The 23,232-nt window shown below is 43.4% G+C and overlaps 1 protein-coding gene and 1 long non-coding RNA gene across 3 annotated transcripts in view; both read left to right on the top strand.

Moving 5' to 3' along the window:
- Positions 1–23,232, top strand: part of LOC142070750 (uncharacterized) — a 137,205-nt gene that overhangs the window by 50,524 nt on the left and 63,449 nt on the right. Inside the window, exon 3 of one of the 2 annotated variants that reach the window (XR_012666697.1) lies at positions 22,317–22,386. The exons of the other annotated variant lie outside the window; for it this stretch is intronic. This is a non-coding gene — a long non-coding RNA (uncharacterized LOC142070750). Of the gene's footprint in view, positions 1–22,316; positions 22,387–23,232 lie in introns of those variants that run through there. 2 annotated transcript variants of the gene reach the window in all.
- LOC125632632 (uncharacterized) lies at positions 5,124–7,403 on the top strand. Its single transcript, XM_048841152.2, has 2 exons — positions 5,124–6,441; positions 6,829–7,403. The coding sequence occupies exons 1-2, from the start codon at positions 5,862–5,864 to the stop codon at positions 7,347–7,349; spliced, it is 1,101 nt and encodes a 366-aa protein (XP_048697109.2). The 5' UTR covers positions 5,124–5,861; the 3' UTR covers positions 7,350–7,403.

Here is a 23,232-nt window from a genome sequence, read left to right as displayed (position 1 = left end):
AGGTCACCATTGTACACACAACTTCTTGGTGTGCTCAACTTTACCACTTGGAAGCTTACTTTTCCCCTTTCTACCTAAATATCTAGAAAATTAGAGTAATTTTTCACATTACGTTCATTAGCCATAATTCTCCTAGTTCCTATTCCAGAATGGTGGTCTACTAAGGTCCTTGGGTGCTACAATTAAGGTCACTACTCCTACTAACTATCCTGCAGCAGAATATCTTCTTATGGGATACATAAAGTGATCTAGGGCCATATTTTTAAACACAGCCTCTTTAAGTGCACATGTAAATTTGCCACAGGCAGCCACTTTCTCATTCAAATGTTCACTGCATCACTACAAACCTAACTGTCCATTTTCTTTTCTAAATGTGGCTTAACATGATCTGAGAACACAAAGTAGATGAGAGGACATTGTGGTTTTAGCTACATATTGAACATATGAGGAAAACAAACTATAAATGGAGCTCCCGTAAGGTATCCATTGCACCTTCTCCTGCACTACTTCTCCATACTTAAAAATAACTTTATAGAAAAAAATCATACATGGTCCTGGCCATTGTTTTATATTGGAGAAGTAACTTCTTCAATAAGCAGATTTACTTAATATTATGGAGGCATAAAAGAAAATATATGTGTTACTTACACAGTGCTTTTGATCCATAGCTCTTAAAGCCCTTTAGGGAGTTTGAGTGTTGTTATTCCCATTTTACAGATGGGAAACCTGAGGTAATGAAAGTATAAATGACTTCCTAAGGGAAGATGAGAGCAGAACAGATAGTGCAGATGAGAACAGAACCTAGATCTCTTAATTTCCAGATTGGCTGACTATATACTGCACCACACTAGCTCCCCCAAAACATATTGCATCTGTCAAGGTTCCTTCCCCACTCTGAACTCTAGGGTACAGATGTGGGGACCTGCATGAAAGATCCCATAAGCTTATTCTTACCAGCTTAGGTTAAAAACTTCCTCAAGATACAAACTTTGCCTTGTCCTTGAACCGTATGCTGCCGCCACCAAGCATGTTAAACAAAGAACAGGGAAAGAGCCCACTTGGAGACGTCTTTCCCCCAAGCCCTACAACCCCTTTCCTGGGGAAAGCTTGATAAAAATCCTCACCAATTTGCATAGGTGAACACAGACCCAAACCCTTGGATCTTAAGAACAATGAAAAAGCAATCAGGATCTTAAAAGAAGAATTTTAATTAAAGAAAAAGTAAAAGAATCACGTCTGTAAAATCAGGATGGTAAATACCTTACAGGGTAATCAGATTCAAAACATAGAGAATCCCTCTAGGCAAAACCTTAAGTTACAAAAAGACACAAACAGGAATATACATTCCATTCAGCACAACCTATTTTACCAGCCATTTAACAAAAGGAAATCTAACACATTTCTAGTTAGATTACTTACTAACTTAACAGAAGTTCTGAAGAGCATTCCTAATCTGTTCTCGGCAAAAGCATCACACAGACAGACAGACCCTTTGTTCGCCCCCCCCTCCAGCTTTGAAAGTATCTTGTCTCCTCATTGGTCATTTTGGTCTGTTGCCAGTGAGGTTCCACTTAACTTCTTAACCCTTTACAGGTGAAAGGGTTTTGCCTCTGGCCAGGAGGGATTTTATAGTTCTGTATACAGAAAGGTGGTTACCCTTCCCTTTATATTTATGACACGCCCCCCAAATCACAGATAGGGTGAACCACTGGCTGTGATTTCTTCCTGGAGCTCTAGGAGAAAACAGAATTAATAAGACACATGCACCTCTAAATATACTACCAAGTGTATAAAGACTAACAATATTTTCCACATCTCAAGGCTGATTTTAACCAGTTGATTCTGGGAAACTTTCATGGGAGAGTGCATCAACCACTTTGTTAGAAGCTCCTGAGATGTGTTGGATGTCGAAATCAAAATCTTGGAGAGCTAAACTCCACCGAATAAGTTTTTTGTTTTTTCTCGTGGCAGTATGAAGCCACTGTAGCGCAGCATGGTCGGTTTGCAGGTGGAAACGCTGTCCCCAAACATATGGGCGTAGCTTTTCCAGCATGTAGACAATGGTGTAACATTCTTTTTCACTGACTGACCAGTTGCTTTCCCTCTCAGACAGCTTCTTGCTGAGAAACACTAGAGGGTGGAATTCTTGATCTGGTCCTTCCTGCATTAAAACTGCTCCCACACCACACTCGGACACATTTGTGGTTACTAGGAACGGTTTGTCGAAGTCTGAGGTCCTTAGTACAGGGTCAGACATGAGTGTCGCTTTAAGCTGGTTAAAGGCCTTCTGACACTCTTCGGTCCACTGAACGGCATTTGGCTGTTTCTTTTTGGTTAGGTCTGTCAGTGGGGTGGCGATTTGGCTGTATTGTGGTACAAATCGCCTGCAATAACCGGCCAAGCCTAAGAAGGATTGAACCTGTTTCTTTGACTTTGGGACAGGCCACTTTTGGATAGCATCCACTTTGGCCTGTAGGGGGTTGATAGTTCCTTGATACCCTTCCCTTTATATTTATGACATCTCCTCATTGGTCATTTTGGTCAGGTGCCAGCGAGGTTATCTTAGCTTCTTAACCCTTTACAGGTGAAAGGGTTTTGCCTCTGGCCAGGAGGGATTTTATAGTTCTGTATACAGAAAGGTGGTTACCCTTCCCTTTATATTTATGACAGCATCTCACCACAATTCCCACATATTCTATAGAAATACATTGTTTTAGCATACCTGACTATATCATTTTTACCTAAACGTATAAATCCTATTAGGTTTTAGGAGTTTTTTCAATACAAATTAGAAACAAGAGTTTTCAGCTGATCCCAGGACATGGTAGTACATTGATACTTTAGATCTATGTGTACCTAGTTGGAGCTTTCATGAGTGGATTTACTTATTTTGCAGCCCATAATAGCATGAACTGACCGCAAACATTTATACCTAAAGGTTAACTGTACTTGAAATTAGTTGTCTTATGAAACACAAACTAGAGTGTTCTTTGAATATATTTTTAAAACCTTATTCATGTTAGCTCACAGAATCATAGAAATGTAGGGCTGGAAGTCATCAAGCCCAGTCCCCTATGCTGAGGCAGGACCAAGTGAACCTAGACCATCCCTGACAGGTGTCTGTCCAACTTCTTAAAAACCTCCAATGATGGAGATTCCACAACCTCCCTTGGAAGCCTATTCTAGAGGTTAAATACCTTATATTTAGAAAGTTTATCCTAATATCTAACCCAAATTTCCCTTGCTGCAGATTAATCCAGATTAATTCAGTTGACATGGAGAATCTGCATTATTAGTTTTCCACTTAATTGCTTAATTTTTTTTATACTTGGTTAGAAACATCTGATCAAATGCTGCCCACAGTTCCACACTTGTAACCAACACCGAAGTCAATGGGACATCATGAGCATGAGGACAGAATGTAGCCCACACAATTTGACTCCTTCGTCCGTTGTCACTGAGAGTTTTGCCTTAGTAAGGGATGCAGACCTGGGCCAACTCTTTGCCTCTCTGGTTAATTTTAAATGTTCTTGTCTTCTGTAAGTTCCAAAATTGTTTAGACTATAGTACCTGTTATTTAAATGCCAGCTTCTATAGAAACTCCTTCTGACTGGGGAAGGGTGTCAATAGCTAAAGTTAGTTTCAACATTCATTTTCTGCTTTTATATCTTAACAGGACTTTTAATATTTTTTTTCCAAAACTCAACAATGTTCTTCTTAATAGTCCTTAGTGGGGACCATCTCCATCTTGCCTCCTTCTTCAGGGGCCTGACAGCCTGATCAAAAGGGCTTGATGGAACTACCTTCAGAGACCAGCATTGCCACCACTGATCATCCATACATATTCCTATAGAACAATGTAAGGCTCTATCTAGGAACTGAGCTACCTTGCTCATTCTGATGCATTCACTGGGCCATTGAGCTGCTCAGGACTTCATGATAATTTAAACACTGAAAAGTGGTCAAGGAGTAGAGCTGAGTGGGAAATGGTTTCCCTGTCCCGCAAGAATTTTCAAGATCTTTATGTTTTTTTCCTGTCCCAAACCAGAAGAAAGTTAAAATCTCAAAATATTTGTGAACTGGAAATCCAACAACATTTTTTAATTGGGTCAATTGAAACATTGTTTGATTTCAATCTTTTAAACGTTGATACTACAAACAAACTTAAATTTCAGAATGAAAAGTCCTTTTCCTAAAAGAAAAACTTTGTTTTAAAACATTGAGACAGGACATTCTGACAACTTTGAAACTTTTTTCAACATTTTTTAAAAATGGGAAATTTATCATAACAGACCCTTTCCCACAAAAAGTTTTGGTTTTGACAAACTAGCTTATTCTGATGGAAAAAAAAACTTTGTTGAAGAATTCCCAACCAGTTCTATCAGGGAATTGCTTGCTGGTTAAATTGTGACTTGCAAGATGGTTACATGTCTTTTATTATACAAATCCAGTTCACTGCTGAAGTAAAACATTATCCATTTCCTTTGAGCTTTTTACATCTTTGATGCAACATGCATTTTTGTCAGTTTTAAAACTGGATGATTTCTTCTGAGGTATTTGACAGAGGTCAATGTGCCTGAGACTACAACTAGCTCCAGTGTATGAAAAGTACAAAACTGTTAGTATCTTTCTAGAATAAATGAGTTCTGAACAAAAATATTCAGTTGCTACTGAAGTACATGTTTTCCATTCAAAATCCATGTTTACCAGGCTTTCTGTGATCTTATAAGTCCCTTATACATTTACAGGTATGTAGCAACCATGACACTTGCATGCAGACTTCTGCAATTACTCACCAAAAATAAATGGATAGGGGATGTCATCATTCAGAAGTGAGACTTTTCTTCTGTGCAGAGCACCTAATTCTTCAAGCACCAAGGGGACTATGTAGAATTTGCATTCAGTAAGTGGCAGACTGGTGGTTTTAGCATTTATAATATTCTTGGAGAAGCAGAGAGTTTCAGATTTCAGTGGAAAGCTGTTATTTAACTGTTACACCAAAAACACAATGGATGAAACTATATTCAGTCCCTTACTTGGAGATTCTCTAAACACTTCAAGTGTTCATGTCTCCCTCTAATTTGTATCCTCTTTTCTTCTCTTCTTATTAGGTACTTGTTGTCTCCATAAAATGGGATTATATCATATCATTGCTGGATTCTTTGGGTGGGCTCAATCCCACTCCTAATTTACGTCAAAGACCAAGCTCCCATTGACTTCAGCTGGACTAGGATTTGGTTCGGTGCTTCCTAATTGCGTATGCTGTGTTTTCAATATATTTGTGTTTCTTTTAAACAGATCAGAATGTTTTTGAAGGATAGTAGACACTCATTCCCAAAAGAAGTTAACTGCAATATGTCCAACTGAGTCAAGTGGAAATGGTAGTCCTTTATATATTCTTCAGGGACCTGACCCAGTGTACTGTAAAATCAGTGGAAAGATTCCTATTGACTTGAAAGGGCATTCAGTCAGGCCTTAGGAGCATATTTAAACACAGGTGTTATAGCCCTGGTCTACACTAGGACTTTAGGTCGAATTTAGCAGCGTTAAATCGATTTAAACCTGCACCCATCCACACAATGAAGCCCTTTATTTCGACTTAAAGGGCTCTTAAAATTGATTTCCTTACTCCACCCCTGACAAGTGGATTAGCGCTTAAATCGACGTTGCTGGCTCGAATTTGGGGTACTGTGGACACAATTCGATGGTATTGGCCTCCGGGAGCTATCCCAGAGTGCTCCATTCTGACCGCTCTGGACAGCGCTCTCAACTCAGATGCACTGGCCAGGTAGACAGGAAAAGAACCGCGAACTTTTGAATCTCATTTCCTGTTTGGCCAGCGTGGCAAGCTGCAGGTGACCATGCAGAGCTCATCAGCACAGGTGACCATGATGGAGTCCCAGAATCGCAAAAGAGCTCCAGCATGGACCGAACGGGAGGTACGGGATCTGATCGCTGTTTGGGGAGAGGAATCCGTGCTATCAGAACTCCATTCCAGTTTTCGAAATGCCAAAACCTTTGTCAAAATCTCCCAGGGCATGAAGGACAGAGGCCATAACAGGGACCCGAAGCAGTGCCGCGTGAAACTGAAGGAGCTGAGGCAAGCCTACCAGAAAACCAGAGAGGCAAACAGCCGCTCTGGGTCAGAGCCCCAAACATGCCGCTTCTATGATGAGCTGCATGCCATTTTAGGGGGTTCAGCCACCACTACCCCAGCCGTGTTGTTTGACTCCTTCAATGGAGAAAGAGGCAATACGGAAGTAGGTTTTGGGGACGAAGAAGATGATGATGAGGAGGTTGTAGATAGCTCACAGCAAGCAAGCGGAGAAACCGGTTTTCCCGACAGCCAGGAACTGTTTCTCACCCTAGACCTGGAGCCAGTACCCCCCGAACCCACCCAAGGCTGCCTCCTGGACTCAGCAGGCGGAGAAGGGACCTCTGGTGAGTGTACCTTTTAAAGTGCTATACATGGTTTAAAAGCAAGCATGTGAAAGGATTACTTTGCCCTGGCATTTGCGGTTCTGCCTTTGCAAAAGGTTTCTGGGGAGGGCAGCCTTATTTCGTCCTTCATGGTAGGACACTTTACCACTCCAGGCCAGTAACACGTACTCGGGAATCACTGTAGAACAAAGCATTGCAGTGTATGTTTGCTGGCATTCAACCAAAATCCGTTCACGCGGTGGGAGGAGGCAAAATGCGACCTTGTAACGAAAGCACATGTGCTATGTATGTAATGTTAACAGCAAGGTTTACCCTGAAAGAGTGTAGCGACTGTTTTATAAAATGTGTCTTTTTAAATACCGCTGTCCCTTTTTTTTTCTCCACCAGCTGCATGTGTTTCAATGATCACAGGATCTTCTCCTTCCCAGAGGCTAGTGAAGCTTAGAAAGAAAAAAAAACGCACTCGCGATGAAATGTTCTCCGAGCTCATGCTGTCCTCCCACACTGACAGAGCACAGACGAATGCGTGGAGGCAAATAATGTCAGAGTGCAGGAAAGCACAAAATGACCGGGAGGAGAGGTGGAGGGCTGAAGAGAGTAAGTGGCGGGCTGAAGACAGGGCTGAAGCTCAAATGTGGCGGCAGCGTGATGAGAGGAGGCAGGATTCAATGCTGAGGCTGCTGCAGGACCAAACCAGTATGCTCCAGTGTATGGTTGAGCTGCAGCAAAGGCAGCTGGAGCACAGACTGCCACTGCAGCCCCTCTGTAACCAACCGCCCTCCTCCCCAAGTTCCATAGCCTCCACACCCAGACGCCCAAGAACGCGGTGGGGGGGCCTCCGGCCAACCAGCCACTCCACCACAGAGGATTGCCCAAAAAAAAGAAGGCTGTCATTCAATAAATTTTAAAGTTGTAAACTTTTAAAGTGCTGTGCTTAAAGTGCTGTGTGGCATTTTCCTTCCCTCCTCCACCATCCCTCCTGGGATACCTTGGTAGTCATCCCCCTATTTGTGTGATGAATGAATAACGAATGCATGAATGTGAAGCAACAATGACTTTATTGGCTCTGCAAGCAATGATTAAAGGGAGGAGGGGAGGGTGCTGAGCTTACAGGGAAGTAGAGTGAACCAAGGGGCGGGGGGGTTCATCAAGGAGAAACAAACAGAACTTTCACACCGTAGCCTGGCCAGTCATGAAACTTTTTTTCAAAGCTTCTCTGATGCGTACCGCGCCCTCCTGTGCTCTTCTAACAGCCCTGGTGTCTGGCTGCGCGTAACCAGCAGCCAGGCGATTTGCCTCAACCTCCCACCCCGCCATAAACGTCTCCCCCTTACTCTCACAAATATTGTGGAGCACACAGCAAGCAGTAATAACAGTGGGAATATTGGTTTCGCTGAGGTCTAAGCGAGTCAGTAAACTGCGCCAGCATGCCTTTAAACGTCCAAATGCACATTCTACCACCATTCTGCACTTGCTCAGCCTGTAGTTGAACAGCTCCTGACCACTGTCCAGGCTGCCTGTGTACGGCTTCATGAGCCATGGCATTAAGGGGTAGGCTGGGTCCCCAAGGATACATATAGGCATTTCAACATCCCCAACAGTTATTTTCTGGTCTGGGAATAAAGTCCCTTCCTGCAGCTTTTGAAACAGACCAGAGTTCCTGAAGATGCGAGCATCATGCACCTTTCCCGGCTATCCCACGTTGATGTTGGTGAAACGTCCCTTGTGATCCACCAGAGCTTGCAGCACTATCGAAAAGTACCCCTTGATATCAGCAGATCTTTGATTGCGTGGGCTACTTGCATCACAGCAGCCCCCACAGTAGATTTGCCCACTCCAAATTGATTCCCAACTGACCGGTAGCTGTCTGGTGTTGCAAGCTTCCACAGGGCTATCGCCACTCGCTTCTCAACTGTGAGGGCTGCTCTCATCTTGGTATTCATGCGCTTCAGGGCAGGGGAAAGCAAGTCACAAAGTTCCATGAAAGTGCCCTTACGCATGCGAAAGTTTCGTAGCCACTGGGAATCGTCCCAGACCTGCAACACTATGCGGTCCCACCAGTCTGTGCTTGTTTCCCGAGCCCAGAATCGGCGTTCCACAGCATGAACCTGCCCCATTAGCACCATGACGCATGCATTGTCAGGGCCCATGCTTTCAGAGAAATCTGTGTCCATGTCCTGATCACTCACGGGACCGCGCTGACGTCGCCTCCTCGCCCGGTATCGCGTTGCCATGTTCTGGTGCTGCATATACTGCTGGATAATGCGTGTGGTGTTTAATGTGCTCCTAATTGCCAAAGTGAGCTGAGCGGCCTCCATGCTTGCCTTGGTATGGCGTCCGCACAGAAAGAAGGCGCGGAACGATTGTCTGCCGTTGCTCTGACGGAGGGAGGGGCGACTGACGACACGGCTTACAGGGTTGGCTTCAGGGAGCTAAAATCAACAAAGGGGGTGCCTGTACATCAAGGAGTATTTCAGGCAGGACTGCACGGAGGGTTCCAATAAGAAATGGTGCACCTAAGTTATCGTTGTTATTGGAACAAGGAGGTTAGCCTGGCCTCTGATTGATACATGGCTAGATTTACCTCGCTGCACCTTCTCTGTGAGTGACTGCAGTGTGACCTAGAGGAATGAGTCCCCTAGACAGGGGAGGAGGCAAATGAGTACAAAACAAATCTGGTCTATTTCTTGTTTTGACCCACTCCATCTATCTTTTACATCTTTGGCTGGCAGCAGACGGTGCAGAAGGACTGCTAGCCATCCCCATCTCTTGCCTGCCTGGCAGAAGATGGTGCAATACGACTGCTAGCAATCCTCATCTCTTGCCTGCCTGGCAGAAGATGGTACAGTACGACTGCTAGCAGTCCATATCGCCTGCCCGCTCACCATAAGACGGTTCAATAGGACTGACTGCAGGACTAAAGAGAATGACCTGGTCAAGTCACTCCAAATTTAGTCCCTGCGCCCATGTCTGCCCAGGCGCTCCCAGCCGACGTGGCCAGGAGCACCTCGGACACGACAAGGACGACTACCAATCGTATTGCACCGTCTGCTGCCAGAAGGCAATGGGTTGCTGCTACTGTGCAGCAAAGCCGTACTGCGTCTGCCAGCACCCAGAAGACATAGGGTGACGGTTACCTGAGCGGGCTCCATGCTTGCTGTGGTATGGCGTCTGCACAGGTAACTCAGGAAAAAAGGCGCGAAATGATTGTCTGCCCTTGCTTTCACGGAGGGAGGGAGGGAACGGGGGCCTGACGACACGTACCCAGAACCACCCGCGACAATGTTTTAGCCCCATCAGAGTGCTCCATTGTGACTGCTCTGGACAGCACTCTCAGATGCCCGATTGTTTGCCATTGCTCTGACGCTGGGAGGGGCGCTTACAGGGTTGGCTTCAGGGAGCTAAAATCAACAAAGGGGGTGGCTTTACATCAAGGAGTATTTCAGGCAGGACTTCACGGAGGGTTCCAATAAGAAATGGTGCACCTAAGTTATTGTCCTTATTGGAACAAGAAGGTTAGCCTGGCCTCTGATTGATACATGGCTAGATTTACCTCGCTGCACCTTCTCTGTAAGTGACTGCAGTGTGATCTAGAAGAATGAGTCCCCTAGACAGGGGAGGGGGGGAAGCAAATGAGTACAAAACAAATCTGGTCTATTTCTTGTTTTGATCCACTCCATCTATCTTTTACATCTTTGGCTGGCAGCAGACGGTGCAGAAGGACTGCATGCCATCCACATCTCATGGCTGCTCGGCAGAAGATGGTACAGTACGACTGCTAGCAGTCCGTATCGCCTGCCCGCTCACCATAAGACGGTTCAATAGGACTGACTGCAGGACTAAAGAGAATGACCTGGTCAAGTCACTCCAAATTTAGTCCCTGTGCCCATGTCTGCCCAGGCGCTCCTGATCAACCTCACAGAGGCGACCAGGAGCACCTCAGACATGACGATGACGGCTACCAGTCGTACTGTACCGTCTGCTGCCACAAGGCAAGGGGTTGCTGCTACTGTGTAGCAATGCCGTACCGCATCTGCCAGCACCCAGGAGACATAGGGTGACGGTTACCTGAGCGGGCTCCATGCTTGCCATGGTATGGCGTCTGCACAGGTAACTCAGGAAAAAAGGCGCGAAATGATTGTCTGCCCTTGCTTTCACGGGGGGAGGGAGGGAACGGGGGGCTGACGATATGTACCCAGAACCACCCGCGACAATGTTTTAGCCCCATCAAGCATTGGGATCTCAACCCAGAATTCCAATGGGCAGCGGAGACTGCGGGAACTGTGGGATAGCTACCCACAGTGCAACGCTCCGGAAGTCGACTCTTGCCTCGGTACTGTGGAAGCGCTCCGCCGAGTTAATGCACTTAATGCACTTAGAGCATTTTCTGTGGGGACACACACACTCGAATATATAAAACCGATTTCTAAAAAACCGACTTCTATAAATTCGACCTAATTTCGTAGTGTAGACATACCCATAGACTACATTCAAGCATAAATTGTATATTTTAAAAAAAGTTTTTTGATTTAATAGCTATAGAAAACTATACATAATAACTTGAAATATGAACATGCTCCAGAGACAGGCAAACACTCTACAGTCTTGGACTGCTACTTTCTAGCACCTCACCCCCATAACACCTCTTTAGAGATCTCATGTACTTCTCACTTGTACATCTGTGCTTTCTCTGAGATAAGAGATGAAAAATATGTTTTAAAAGGGTATGTTAAATCTAAGCAGAAAAAACATTCTTGTCTCCACTTTGGAAACTACCGAGTGTCAGGATCCTTGTGGCTTTAATTTAGGCCCCCTACTTTATTTATTTATTTATTTTAAACTATTTATGTATGTAGGAAGTATTAACAGGTTTACAAATCCTTGCCATGTAAATATCAGAAACAAAGCAATCATTACAACACGAATGTTTAAAGAGAAACTATGCAGAAATATGGTCATCAGATCTCTCTAACAGGGTGTTACCATATTACAGAGTAAGGATCATATGACATGTCATTTGTAGTGGTTTTCTTAAATTGAGTCTAATCTCTGATTACACATATTTAACAGACAGTACTTTGTCTGAGTATCTACTTAAAAATACCAGAAACTTACTGACCGCTATACTTACCTACATGCCTCCAGCTTTCATCCAGACCACACCACACGATCCATTGTCTACAGCCAAGCTCTAAGATACAACCACATTTGCTCCAACCACTCAAACAGAGACAAGCACCTACAAGATCTCTATCAAGCGTTCTTACAACTACAATACTCACCTGCTGAAGTGAAGAAACAAATTGACAGAGCCAGAAGAGTACCCAGAAGTCACCTACTACAGGACAGGCCCAACAAAGAAAGTAACAGATGAAGTGAAGTGGGCTTTAGCCCACGAAAACTTATGCTCAAATAAATTTGTTAGTCTCTAAGGTGCCACAAGTACTCCTCATTTTAATAATTCAGTGGTTTGGTTTGAAACTTGTCCAGTCCCTTTTAATAGCTAAACTGGGCTAGAAAAAAATCATTTAACATCACTTTGGGAAGTACAGAGGCTGCTGAAAATGAAAAATTATATTACCCAATGTGCTGGGGTGTCCACCCCACACAGGACTGATAGGTAGGTCAATTAACTCCACAGGCTGCACCTGGAGGAGGAGCCAGGGAGCTAATTAAAGTTGAGCAGGAATAGATGGGTCCTATAAAGCCAGGTAGCTGGCAACACAATGGGACTGCTGCTGGGAAAGGGCAGTCACTCTCTGGGAAGAAGAAGTGTTTGGAGGCTGCAAAGTCGTGTAAGCTGTAATAACTCCCCCAGAAAGAGGAGGGGTGGAAGCTGTCCAAGGAAGGAGCAGTGAGAGCAGAGAGAGGAAAGTTCAGAATTGCTGCATTGAGGATCCCTGGAACCTGGAGTAGTGGGTGGGCCTGGGTCCCTTACTAGCCACCAAGGGCGTGGCATAGACCGGAGGCAGTGAATGGGACAACTGCGTAGGACTCCTGAAGGAAAGACTTTGATATACCCTGGAAGTGGGAAATGCTGAGTAACCTAGCCAGAGGACTAAGTCATGAAGAAGACGCTGTGGTTCCTGGAGTGAGAGAGGGACTGCAGACCAGAGAGTCAGAGTGACAGCATGCAAACCGTAGAAGGGGCATTGGACTCGAGAGCTAATCCCTGGAGTAATCAGGAGGAGGCGTCAGACCAGTGGTGAGTGGAGCACCCTCTGACACCAACCATTATGGAATCTCAGAAAAAGTTAGGTCTCAGAGATCAGAGAGCTACTAAATATTTTTTTCTTTTAATTCAACATGATCAAATAAAAACAAACAAAGGCAGATAATTATTAATAACTAACAAACAGAATATTGTGCTTTTGTGTTCCCTCTGCTGGTTTTCAGCATTGTCATCACCAAGTTTCAGTACTCATGAATCAGGTCACAAAAATCACGAGCTATTAAATATTTTGGATTCTTTTTATTTGCATCCTGTTTTGTTAGTGATTAGAAGCACTTGTTTCATGTTTTCAGGCTTTTCTCTGAAATCATGAGGGCTAGAAATGAAAGCTGAGACTTTCCTATAATCACATGCTTCCAGGACCAGGGGCTTTAAGCTGACGCCTCCTCCTGATTACTCCAGGGATTAGCTCTCGAGTCCAATGCCCCTTCTGCGGTTTGCATGCTGTCGGGGAATAGTTCCAGAATCTGCCCTCAGTTCCTCTTAGCTCTGAGCATTAAATTCAACCCTTTACACATTCTCAAATCATTTGCCCCAAGATAAACCACAAAATCATATCTGGTGCCAGAAGAGGTGTCAGCTGGTCCCATAACATGCCCTCCCCCCATTCCAGCTCAGGACTGTTTCACCACAGAGGCCCAACTGAGAACCTCCAGACAACCTGGAAGGCTGCCTATGTGCCAAGTAAATGATACTGTGTCTGTAGATCCACGCCTGCCTGGCATCTGGAATGCAAACACAAAGGAAAATTAACACTGATTTCCCACCTGGGGTCTTGTGTGTTCTGTATGCTCCAGAATACCAATGCTCAATGGCTTGAACTGCGCTAGCCCCCAGGTCCAGCTGGGCTGCTGCTGTTGCCGCCCCTGTCCTGAATGAATGGGAACCAAATTCATATGCTGAAGCCCCAAACTTGTCAGTCCACATCTTAAAACTGCAACAAATTGGTGTTCTGTAAGGAGATTCACGTCACGGTGAATCAAGAGAAGCCCACCCCTCCCAACCATGGATATACTCTGCTTAGCTTTAATGGAATGTGGCAGGAGCAGACTCTCCATTACCTTAAGCGTGTACTATGTAGCAATGTGCCTAGGAAGGGTCCAATCCTGTTTAGCACCTTTCAGGATTTGATTGTATTTTCCCATGTATTCCAATCGAATGCTGGAAACCGTTGGCACACCTGCTAGGGAGAACATTTTTCAAAGCATTACATGGGGCTTTAGACATGTGGCTCCCCTTAATATTATGTGGTGAAATCCCAATGCAGTATTTTGAGAATGTACTTCCTCAGTGACTGCCGCTATATTTCACATAAATTTGCCCTCAGTGTCTCAAGGCAAGTCTATCATTGTTTTATACTTTTCAGATTGTTTCAATCAAACTTATGCAAAGATTTTTTTTTTAAAAAAAGAAGCAGTAATGATGCATTTGACACTATATGGGGAATGTCTTACATTCAGGGATCCTAAAATGATTTTAAATTGTAGCACTGTTTTATTGTCTTGGAATTAAAATGTGAAATTATTAATATGACAAAAAATCAAACACCAATTTAACCATAAATTCTTTTATTAAATCCAAAGGCCAAATGGTACTGTTATAGAATTGCTCTAAACATGCCTAAAAAGGCTAAATAATAAGCAATTTACTACATCCAAACAGTAATGAAATATTTATAAGCATTTGAGCAAGATACTCACAAATGGGCTAAACCCAGGGGTGCTTAGACCCATATTGGTTGACTCCAGAATGGTCAGGCAGTTTTAGCAATGAACCCTTTAATAGTTGACCTTTTATACCCTTTAACAAACAAGTGCTGCCATTGCCAATTACCAAATTCATCTAAAAACCAACTTGAGACAGTTTACTCTTATTTCCAGTCTTAATCCAGATGAGATTTACAATCTCCTTTCTCCCCAATGCCTTTCCTCCTCTCCTCCTTGCTGTCCAACAGTTGTTTTGTTTCATTGCACCTGAGTTCACACAGGAGATAACACTGGGATGTGGGGTGGGGAAAGGCCAGGTTGGTTCATTTTAAGATTCTCTGATTCAAAACCATCTGCAATCACCCCTATGGGCCAGAGGCCTTCTTTTTAGAACCTTTCCCTTGTCTCATTACTTATTCTTTGAACCAGTCATCCTCCCTACTTCATTACTTTTGTCCTTATAAGTCATTATTTTCAAGGCTTTACTTCTACTTGCTAGTCAGGGCCCTTCTTTACAACACATATACATTTCCTTAACCAATAAGCTAACTTTCATTCTTTAATTTTATACTTATCCTGCATTGTGTACAAAGTTCTTGAGGATTCAAGCGGTCAAAACAAGACAGGGTGAAGGTGGGTCCATTCCCCCTTCATGCCAATCAGAAGAGCTTCTACATATGGAAAAGGCTTAACACCTCTCAAAATGCCACTACTTCACCATGTGATTCACAGGAGCTCACTCCCACAAAGAAGATTTTGGAGTGAGCCAGGGTTCCTCACTGCAATGGCTGCTGACGTGCATCTCTCTGTAAAAGACAGACTCTAGCTCTGTCCTACAATGACACATTTTGAGTTAGTTTTGTAACATTTATTTCTTAATACAGTTGTATATTTGTTTAAATGGACAGGAAGATGAAAATAGACTTTGTGGCTGAAGTCCTGTCTTTAATGAAGTCAATGTGAGTTTTGTCATTGACTTCAGTGGAGCTACGTTTTCACCCCAACATTTATTTTTAACCAAAAAAAAAAAAGAAAGAAAAAGAATTATGCCACAAAATTTTAGCGTTTGAGCTGGAATTAATTACTTCAATGCCCAATTACCTTACACTTATTAATTTCCTGTAGTAGGAAACTGAAAATATTACAAATGTAATTATAAGATGTAGATTTTAAACCCTCTCTCTTTTGCATTAGTTCTGTATGAGTTACACATTATTATTCAGGCACTTTAGTCACTGTTACTATGTGTTCCTCTTACAGTCATCTTCTGTGGCAATGAAAACTTTCTGCTTTGAATGTTTTTCTTAATATTGGCTTAGACACAGTATTACAGCAGGACTGAAGAGAATCCTGTTCTCATTTGTATTTCAGAACAACAATGATATTTAGAGATATATTATGTGTCTTGGAAAAAGAAAAGGAGTACTTGTGGCACCTTAGAGACTAACCAATTTATTTGAGCATAAGCTTTTGTGAGCTACAGCTCACTTCATCGGATGCATGGAGGCACTGGAGAAATCTGCACTGGTTTTATACCAAGACTATTGCAGTTGAAGTATATGCACAAGGGGAGATGCAAATAATTAAATTCAAGTTGTGATTCATTTACATTGTCTGTTACTGTGGCTTCTACATGGTAGAATGCAGCTTAGCTTGAAGCAGCTGCACAATTCAAAGGTAAAGAGTAGCACCATCATGGAAATGTAATGCTGACAGAGCAGAATTCATCTGGTCATATACATAGTAACTGTGAACAAAGTTTATTTTAAGTGGTTTATCACAGAAGCAACAAGAAAAACTTGATTCCGCTCCCATTGAAGTCAATTGGAGGTTTGCCATTAGCTTCAATAGGAGTCGGAGTGGGCCCAAAATCTTTAGAAAGTGGTATCTAATGATAATAATTAATAATACTTTGGAGTTCTATATTGTGGCTAGGGTACTAGACTGGGTTTTAGAAGACTGGGATCCAATTCTTGATTCTGCCACTGGTTTGCTCAGTAACTTGGGCAAGTCACTTCCCTTCTCTGTGGTTCAGTTTCTTGAACTGTAAAATGGAGATAATGATATTGACCTTCTTTGTAAAGTCCTTAGAGATGGACAGATGAAGAGCATTATATAGGTGCCAGGTTTTATTATTTATTATTATGCATTTAATTCTCCCAACTATTCTGCAAGGTATTATTTTATTGCACTGATTTCAAACAGATTAACTCTTAGGGTATGTCTACACTGCAATTAAAAACTTGTGGCTGGCCCATGCCAGGTGACTCGGGCTTGGGCTAAGGGGCTATTTAACTGAGGTGCAGACATTCAGGCTTGGGCTGGAGCCTGGGATCTGAGCCCTATACCAGTCAGCTCTGTGTTCTTGGGGAGCCAGGGTGCAGTATCCAGCCTGTCTAACTCATGAAGGACACCACTAGTCCCCCGCCCCTGCCTCTGCTTGAACCAAAACTGATCAGAAGAAGGACTTACAGAAAGCAATGAAAAGGTGGGGAGAGACACACCTAAACCCCTCCTAACAGTAGTGACAGGATTAAGGCAACTCCCCTAGCCTCACCTGCATCAGAGATGGGACAGGGGGGCATCTCCATTAGCATACAGAATGGAGAACAGAGATTCCAAGGCAAGCACCGAACTCTGGGACCAGAAAAGCCGGGAAGCACTGCATCATGGGGGATCTCTGCTTCAGATGTTAATGAACCTATGCCTGCACACACCCAGATCAGCAGTTATCAGACCAATTCCAGTAATGAATCCTTGATTGATATCCAAAATACTGAAGCTACCTAATTGCATTGAGAGCTCCCTTGAACGAACACCACCCATAGCCAGGAATGATCCTATTGTCTAGCCTAAAGAAAACCCTTGAGTCATCAGTTTACCCATAAACAAATCTAGCGTTCTCCCTTGAACCATTGCTGTTTCCCTACAAAAACACCTACCCACGTTCAGGTAAGTGTTCTGATGCCTGGATCCAAACTCTGTATCAGTTCCACTGGGACTTCATCTTCTCCTGACTGATCATGTTGGGGGCTCTTCCTGTCTCCAGCACTCAGGACCCGCAGCTACCACCACCACCTGGGAACCCTGACCAGTTCAAGCTTCATGGAGTGGTGAGACCCCAGCGCTCTCGCTCTCTGTTTTTTCTTTTTTACCTCTGGTATAACTTTTTAACCCTGACTTGTTTGATCGGGTATAGTTTTCTATATCAAACTTTTGTCATCTTTAATAATGTAACTGTTATGTTTGTTATAGGCTCCTCTTGTGTGGTTATCCCTATTATTCAATAAATAACTGTTATAGTTAAGTTGGTTGCTTCCCTCCCTCCCTCTCCTTCTCTCTGAACTTGACTCTTTTGTGCTTTAGGCGTCCCCATTTACTCTGCAGCAACACTTCTCTTACCTAAGTTAAAGATTCCTGTAGTGCCCAAAAATACTGTGGGGTTTGCTCATCCAGTGGGTTACTCCCAGAACAATTGTAACATGAAAGTGGGGGTAGGGACATGCTAAACCTATGACATACAAGGGTGGCATTTGAAAGTGCTGCTTGATCCAGTCCACTGAGTCCAGGGGCACATAAGGGTGGCAGCCTGGAAGTGCTGTTCAACCCAGCCTGCTCAGGCGTACTCTGTTCTGGTGCGGTACCTGTGGCATAGAAGGGTGGCCGCTTGGAAATCCTGCTTGACCCAGCCCACTGAGTACCGGGACATATAAAGGGTCAGCTTAAGAGTGCTGATTGACCCGGTCCATTCAGACTTGCTCTATTAGTGTACGCGTGTGTGTGTGCACGCACGCATCTGATTCTGGGGCTGGAGGAACCTGGGCCCTGCAGGACAGCTCCATTGGGAGGGGCCTTGCAGAAGGGAGAAGTAGAGCGCCGTATGAGAACACAAGTGACACAAGCCACACATTGATAGAATTACAGAACCCCTCCCCCCAGAAGAGTGGCCCTAATAAATGAGTGTACCCCAAAGTAACAGGCAAATCTGGTAACAGCCCCTGCAAGGGGGAATGTATCTTTAAATTTGCAAATGTGTATCTAAATTCAAAATGGATGAATCTGAATTTGCTATTGGTAATTCAGCTCAGCGTCACTCAGTATTATCAAAAAGATCCAGTCAAGACTTCATTCTGAAAGAAACAAGGATCTTAGTAAACACACTGTATGTTCAGCATGAACAAAAATGGCTGTATTAACAGCCATTTGTTGCTGGGAGAGAAGGGAACAAGATTTTTTGAATAGATTATTTTGCTTCTAAACAGTGGAGTCCCTTCCGGTGGTAAATGTAGACAGAAGAGTATTTAGGCCCAGATTCATGCACCTAAGTTTCAGTTTTAGGCTCCACTGCCATCCACAAAATTTCCGTTCAGCTGCCACCTAACTCTGTAGGTGGCTAAACTCATTCAACACCTAAGTATTTGCTGTAAAAGTTCCCTAGCTGCCTCTGTTTCTGCCTCTGGGCGTGAGCACTGCTGTACCACTGTAGACATGCAGGTGCCTATCTCCCATCAAGCTCTTCAGCAACCCATGAACTGGAGGAAGATAGGCGTTCTAACTAACTCACATGCAGGGCCCAATCTGATGGGCAGTCTCTGAGCACACCTCGCTCCACACAAAGTAGCCTAGGAGGGAGGAGGGGAGAATATGGAGGTGATGATGACAACAGCCACCTTATAATTTAATACCAGAGCTTAGGGCACTTACCTGGGTTGTGGGAAACCTGCTTTCAATTCCCCTCCCTGCTGGAGGAGAAAAGATTTGAACCAGGGTCTCCCACGCTACTTGGGAAAGTGCTCTGAGCAATAAGTTATGGGATAGTCTGATGGAGGGCTCCCTGAGAAAAATGGAAAAATGGAAAAATGTTTAGACAGTTTAGAAAAATGTTTAGACAGTCGCTGGGCCAGTGAACAAGCATGTACTATTCTATAGTCTGGTGGTTTGGGCACCCACCTGGGAGGTGGAAGACCCAGAGTCCAGTCTTCCTGCTTTGATTGTTATTCTTTTGTTCCAGTATTTGTACCTACAAAGTAGATACCGGAGTGTGATGGAACTTGGGGAGTTAAGATCCTTTTTCACACCTTCAACTTTACTTCCCCATTGATTTTGATCGGCTTTCATTTCTGTCAACTAGTTCTGGTTCTCTTCATTTTACTTGGCAAATATTAACAGCAATGCTAACACAAGTTATGTTAGAGATTGTTTTTTAAAAATGCATCTGCTGGTACTTAGTGTTTGAAATATCATTAACACTTTAGATTATGAGCTCAGCCTATTGATTTCTTCTCCGAAGGTCTCTTACTAACCCAAAATGAGTCATCTCACACAGTGGGGTTGTTTTTCATATTTAAAAGATGTGTTGCTAGAAAGCAGTGGGGGAAAAAATCAATGGACCTTCTTCTCGTTGGAAATGCTGTTGAGATCAAAGTACAGATGAGTAAAAACGTTACTATATGGATGGTAGAAATGCATTGCAGTTCAGATCTGCTTGAACATCAAGGGGTTGGCATTTCCTCACACCTTTTTATGTTCTGGCCTCTTTCTGTTGGGGGAGTGGATAGAGATTTGAGTAATAATTCTCACTCTATAGCCATCTAACCATATTATAATAGGTGGGCTGAGCAGCTGTGCATTAAGTGGGGGGATGCTAATGAGTTTGATAAAGGAATTGATACAATCAGGCCTCATACAGTACTTCTGAGCAGTAGTAGAACCTATTATTTTGTGAAGTTGCAAGACTGAGCCCCCCCCCAATGCTTTCAGAAATTAGGGGAGATTATAATGAGCTGCTTCGAGGAATGTTGGAAAGTGAGAGTCAAAAGGAAGACTGTCTGATGGATTGGAGCTGCAGTGGAGTTAGAGGTTGCTCAGCACCTTTCAGAATCAGGTCCAAAGAGGAATCAAAAGAGAGGAAACCAGATCATATCAAAGTTCTTCCTGGAAAAAGGAACTGGGAAGCATCACATGTGATGGGTGCTAATTATGTTGCCTGATGCAGTGGTTCTCAACCTTCCCAGACTACTGTATCCCTTTCAGGAGTCTGATTTGTCTTGCATACCCCAAGTTTCACCTCACTTAAAAACTACTTGCTTCTGAAATCAGACATAAAAAGGCAAAAGTGTCACTGCACACTATTACTGAAAAATTGCTTACTTTCTCATTTTTACCATATAATTATAAAAATAAATTGACTGGAATATAAATGTTGTACTTACATTTCTGTGTATAGACCAGTATAAACAAGTCATTGTCTATATGAAATTTTAGTTTGTACTGACTTCACTAATGCTTTTTATGTAGCCTGTTGTAAAATTAGGTAAATATCTAGATGAGTTGTTGTACCTCCTGTGAGACCTCTGTGTACTCCCAGGGATGTGACTACCCCTGTTTGAGAACAACTGGCCAAATGTATCAGTTGAAAGCAGTCAGATACCATATTCATGGAAGCAGTCTAAGAACCTAAATAGAATTTATTGTTTTTATTTACTTGTATTGAGGTAACATCTAGAGATCTTGACCAAGACAGGGTCACAGTGCGATAGGCACTGAACAAATATATAATAAATACAGTCCCTGCTCAAAAAAAAAAAAAGATATCATAGAATCATAGAATATCAGGGTTGGAAGGGACCCCAGAAGGTCATCTAGTCCAACCCCCTGCTCAAAGCAGGACCAATTCCCAGTTAAATCATCCCAGCCAGGGCTTTGTCAAGCCTGACCTTAAAAACCTCTAAGGAAGGAGATTCTACCACCTCCCTAGGTAACGCATTCCAGTGTTTCACCACCCTCTTAGTGAAAAAGTTTTTCCTAATATCCAATCTAAACCGCCCCCACTGCAACTTGAGACCATTACGCCTCGTTCTGTCATCTGCTACCATTGAGAACAGTCTAGAGCCATCCTCTTTGGAACCCCCTTTCAGGTAGTTGAAAGCAGCTATCAAATCCCCCCTCATTCTTCTCTTCTGCAGGCTAAACAATCCCAGCTCCCTCAGCCTCTCCTCATAACTCATGTGTTCCAGTCCCCTAATCATTTTTGTTGCCCTTCGCTGGACTCTCTCCAATTTATCCACATCCTTCTTGAAGTGTGGGGCCCAAAACTGGACACAGTACTCCAGATGAGGCCTCACCAATGTCGAATAGAGGGGAACGATCACGTCCCTCGATCTGCTCGCTATGCCCCTACTTATACATCCCAAAATGCCATTGGCCTTCTTGGCAACAAGGGCACACTGCTGACTCATATCCAGCTTCTCGTCCACTGTCACCCCTAGGTCCTTTTCCGCAGAACTGCTGCCTAGCCATTCGGTCCCTAGTCTGTAGCTGTGCATTGGGTTCTTCCGTCCTAAGTGCAGGACCCTGCACTTATCCTTATTGAACCTCATCAGATTTCAGTACTTACTAGCTTTGTAAAGAACACAGAGCTATACATGTCAAAGTAAGGGAACCAAGAACAGAATGTTCTGAATGGGTGCCTATGGTTGCTTAAACTTTTGAAATTCTGAAAGTGGAAATTGTATTCAAAATATTTGCACCTGGGGATATATAGGTTTGGGGAACAAACCCCACAGTAATGAGATTCATTTACAAATACAAAGTGAGCCAAGTGGCACCTTATTTTCTCATTGGACTATGGAATGGAGATGAAGTACAACCTGAACTATGACTGAAAATGCTTTTAAATTTTCTGAATTTTCAGTGGCTGTTTCTCCCCATTATTCGGACAGCCCTACTCATAGCTGAAATCTAACTCCAGTGGGCGTCATGCCCTGTGGCCACTCCAAGACAGCGGTAAAGTCATGATGACTAGTAACTCCAGTTTCAACATCCACCTTCAGAAATGAAAATGAAATAGTCTCCCTAGGTCTTGGATATTCTTAGCCTTGACTAATGATAACGGTGACTGCCTTTCTAACCTCTGGATTCTGTTTCTTTCTGGACAGTGTTTTATGGCAGAGCTGAATTGCTGAAACGACACAGTATGAAGATCAACCTACTGAGAATACAAAGAGGTGCATAAAGTAATACACTAGTAGTGATATCTTCGCTGCGAAAATGTGAATTTTCCTAGGTGTACAGCAGTATTTAACTTTATCTGTTTGAGCTTGTGTGGTATTCCTCAACTCAGAGCAGTGCAACCTTCTTTACTGTGTTCCTTCTTTGCAAAGTCTAAGTTGAAATTGGCTCTTTACTTAACATCTGTTCACATTCTCTGATATTTTTACAAACCTATTCAGTTAATCGTACAGTGGATAATTTGTTCTTCAACACTCAACAACATTTGGATGAAAGAGCTGTATAAATCTTTAATTTCTGTACCAATTTTTTTTGGGGGGGTGAAATCTTCCCCCTGGCTCCTCTTTTATACTGCATAAAAGGTCCCAGAAAGCTCCCTATCTGGCCAGGGTAGTATTCCCCCAGTGTAGTCACTGCAGAAGACATTCATAAGACTACCTACCCAGGCCCTCCAGTTTAAGGGTTCCAATAGGTGTGTCAGGGCCAGGGTTGCAGCACACATCAGTGCAGAGATTTCGGGCATCCTGGGGAGGCTGCTGTAATGTAGAGAGGCCTTCCGGGGCTCCTGACAAGTGTTTGATGCTAAATATTTTAAATGAGCTGTTATTTGGTTGTGATTGGTTGAGTAAGTCACATGGCATTTTTTTTCCATCCTGGTTGGAGGAGCATAGTTCTTATAACCAACATGGAGGTCTGAAAAAAGCCTCTTGAGCTGTGAATTATTAATGAAGTTGTAGCAAGCAGTGTATAGACAAGAAGGTTCAGGAAATTTTAGAAGAGAGACCTTTTCCTTTCAGAGTCTTACAGACCTTGCTCAAGGCATCAGCCCTAGAAAACCTAAGC

The sequence above is a fragment of the Caretta caretta genome, chromosome 2 (genome assembly GCF_965140235.1).
Source record: "Caretta caretta isolate rCarCar2 chromosome 2, rCarCar1.hap1, whole genome shotgun sequence".
Lineage (NCBI taxonomy): Eukaryota > Metazoa > Chordata > Testudines > Cheloniidae > Caretta > Caretta caretta.
Note: the sequence above shows the minus strand (reverse complement) of the source record. Positions and strands in the feature narration are given on the sequence as shown.

Coding starts and splice junctions, on each gene's coding strand:
- LOC125632632 (XM_048841152.2), top strand. CDS start 5,862: ATGCAGAGCTCATCAGCACAGGTGACCATGATGGAGTCCCAGAATCGC. Junction 6,442..6,828: donor AGGCGGAGAAGGGACCTCTG/GTGAGTGTACCT, acceptor TTTCTCCACCAG/CTGCATGTGTTTCAATGATC.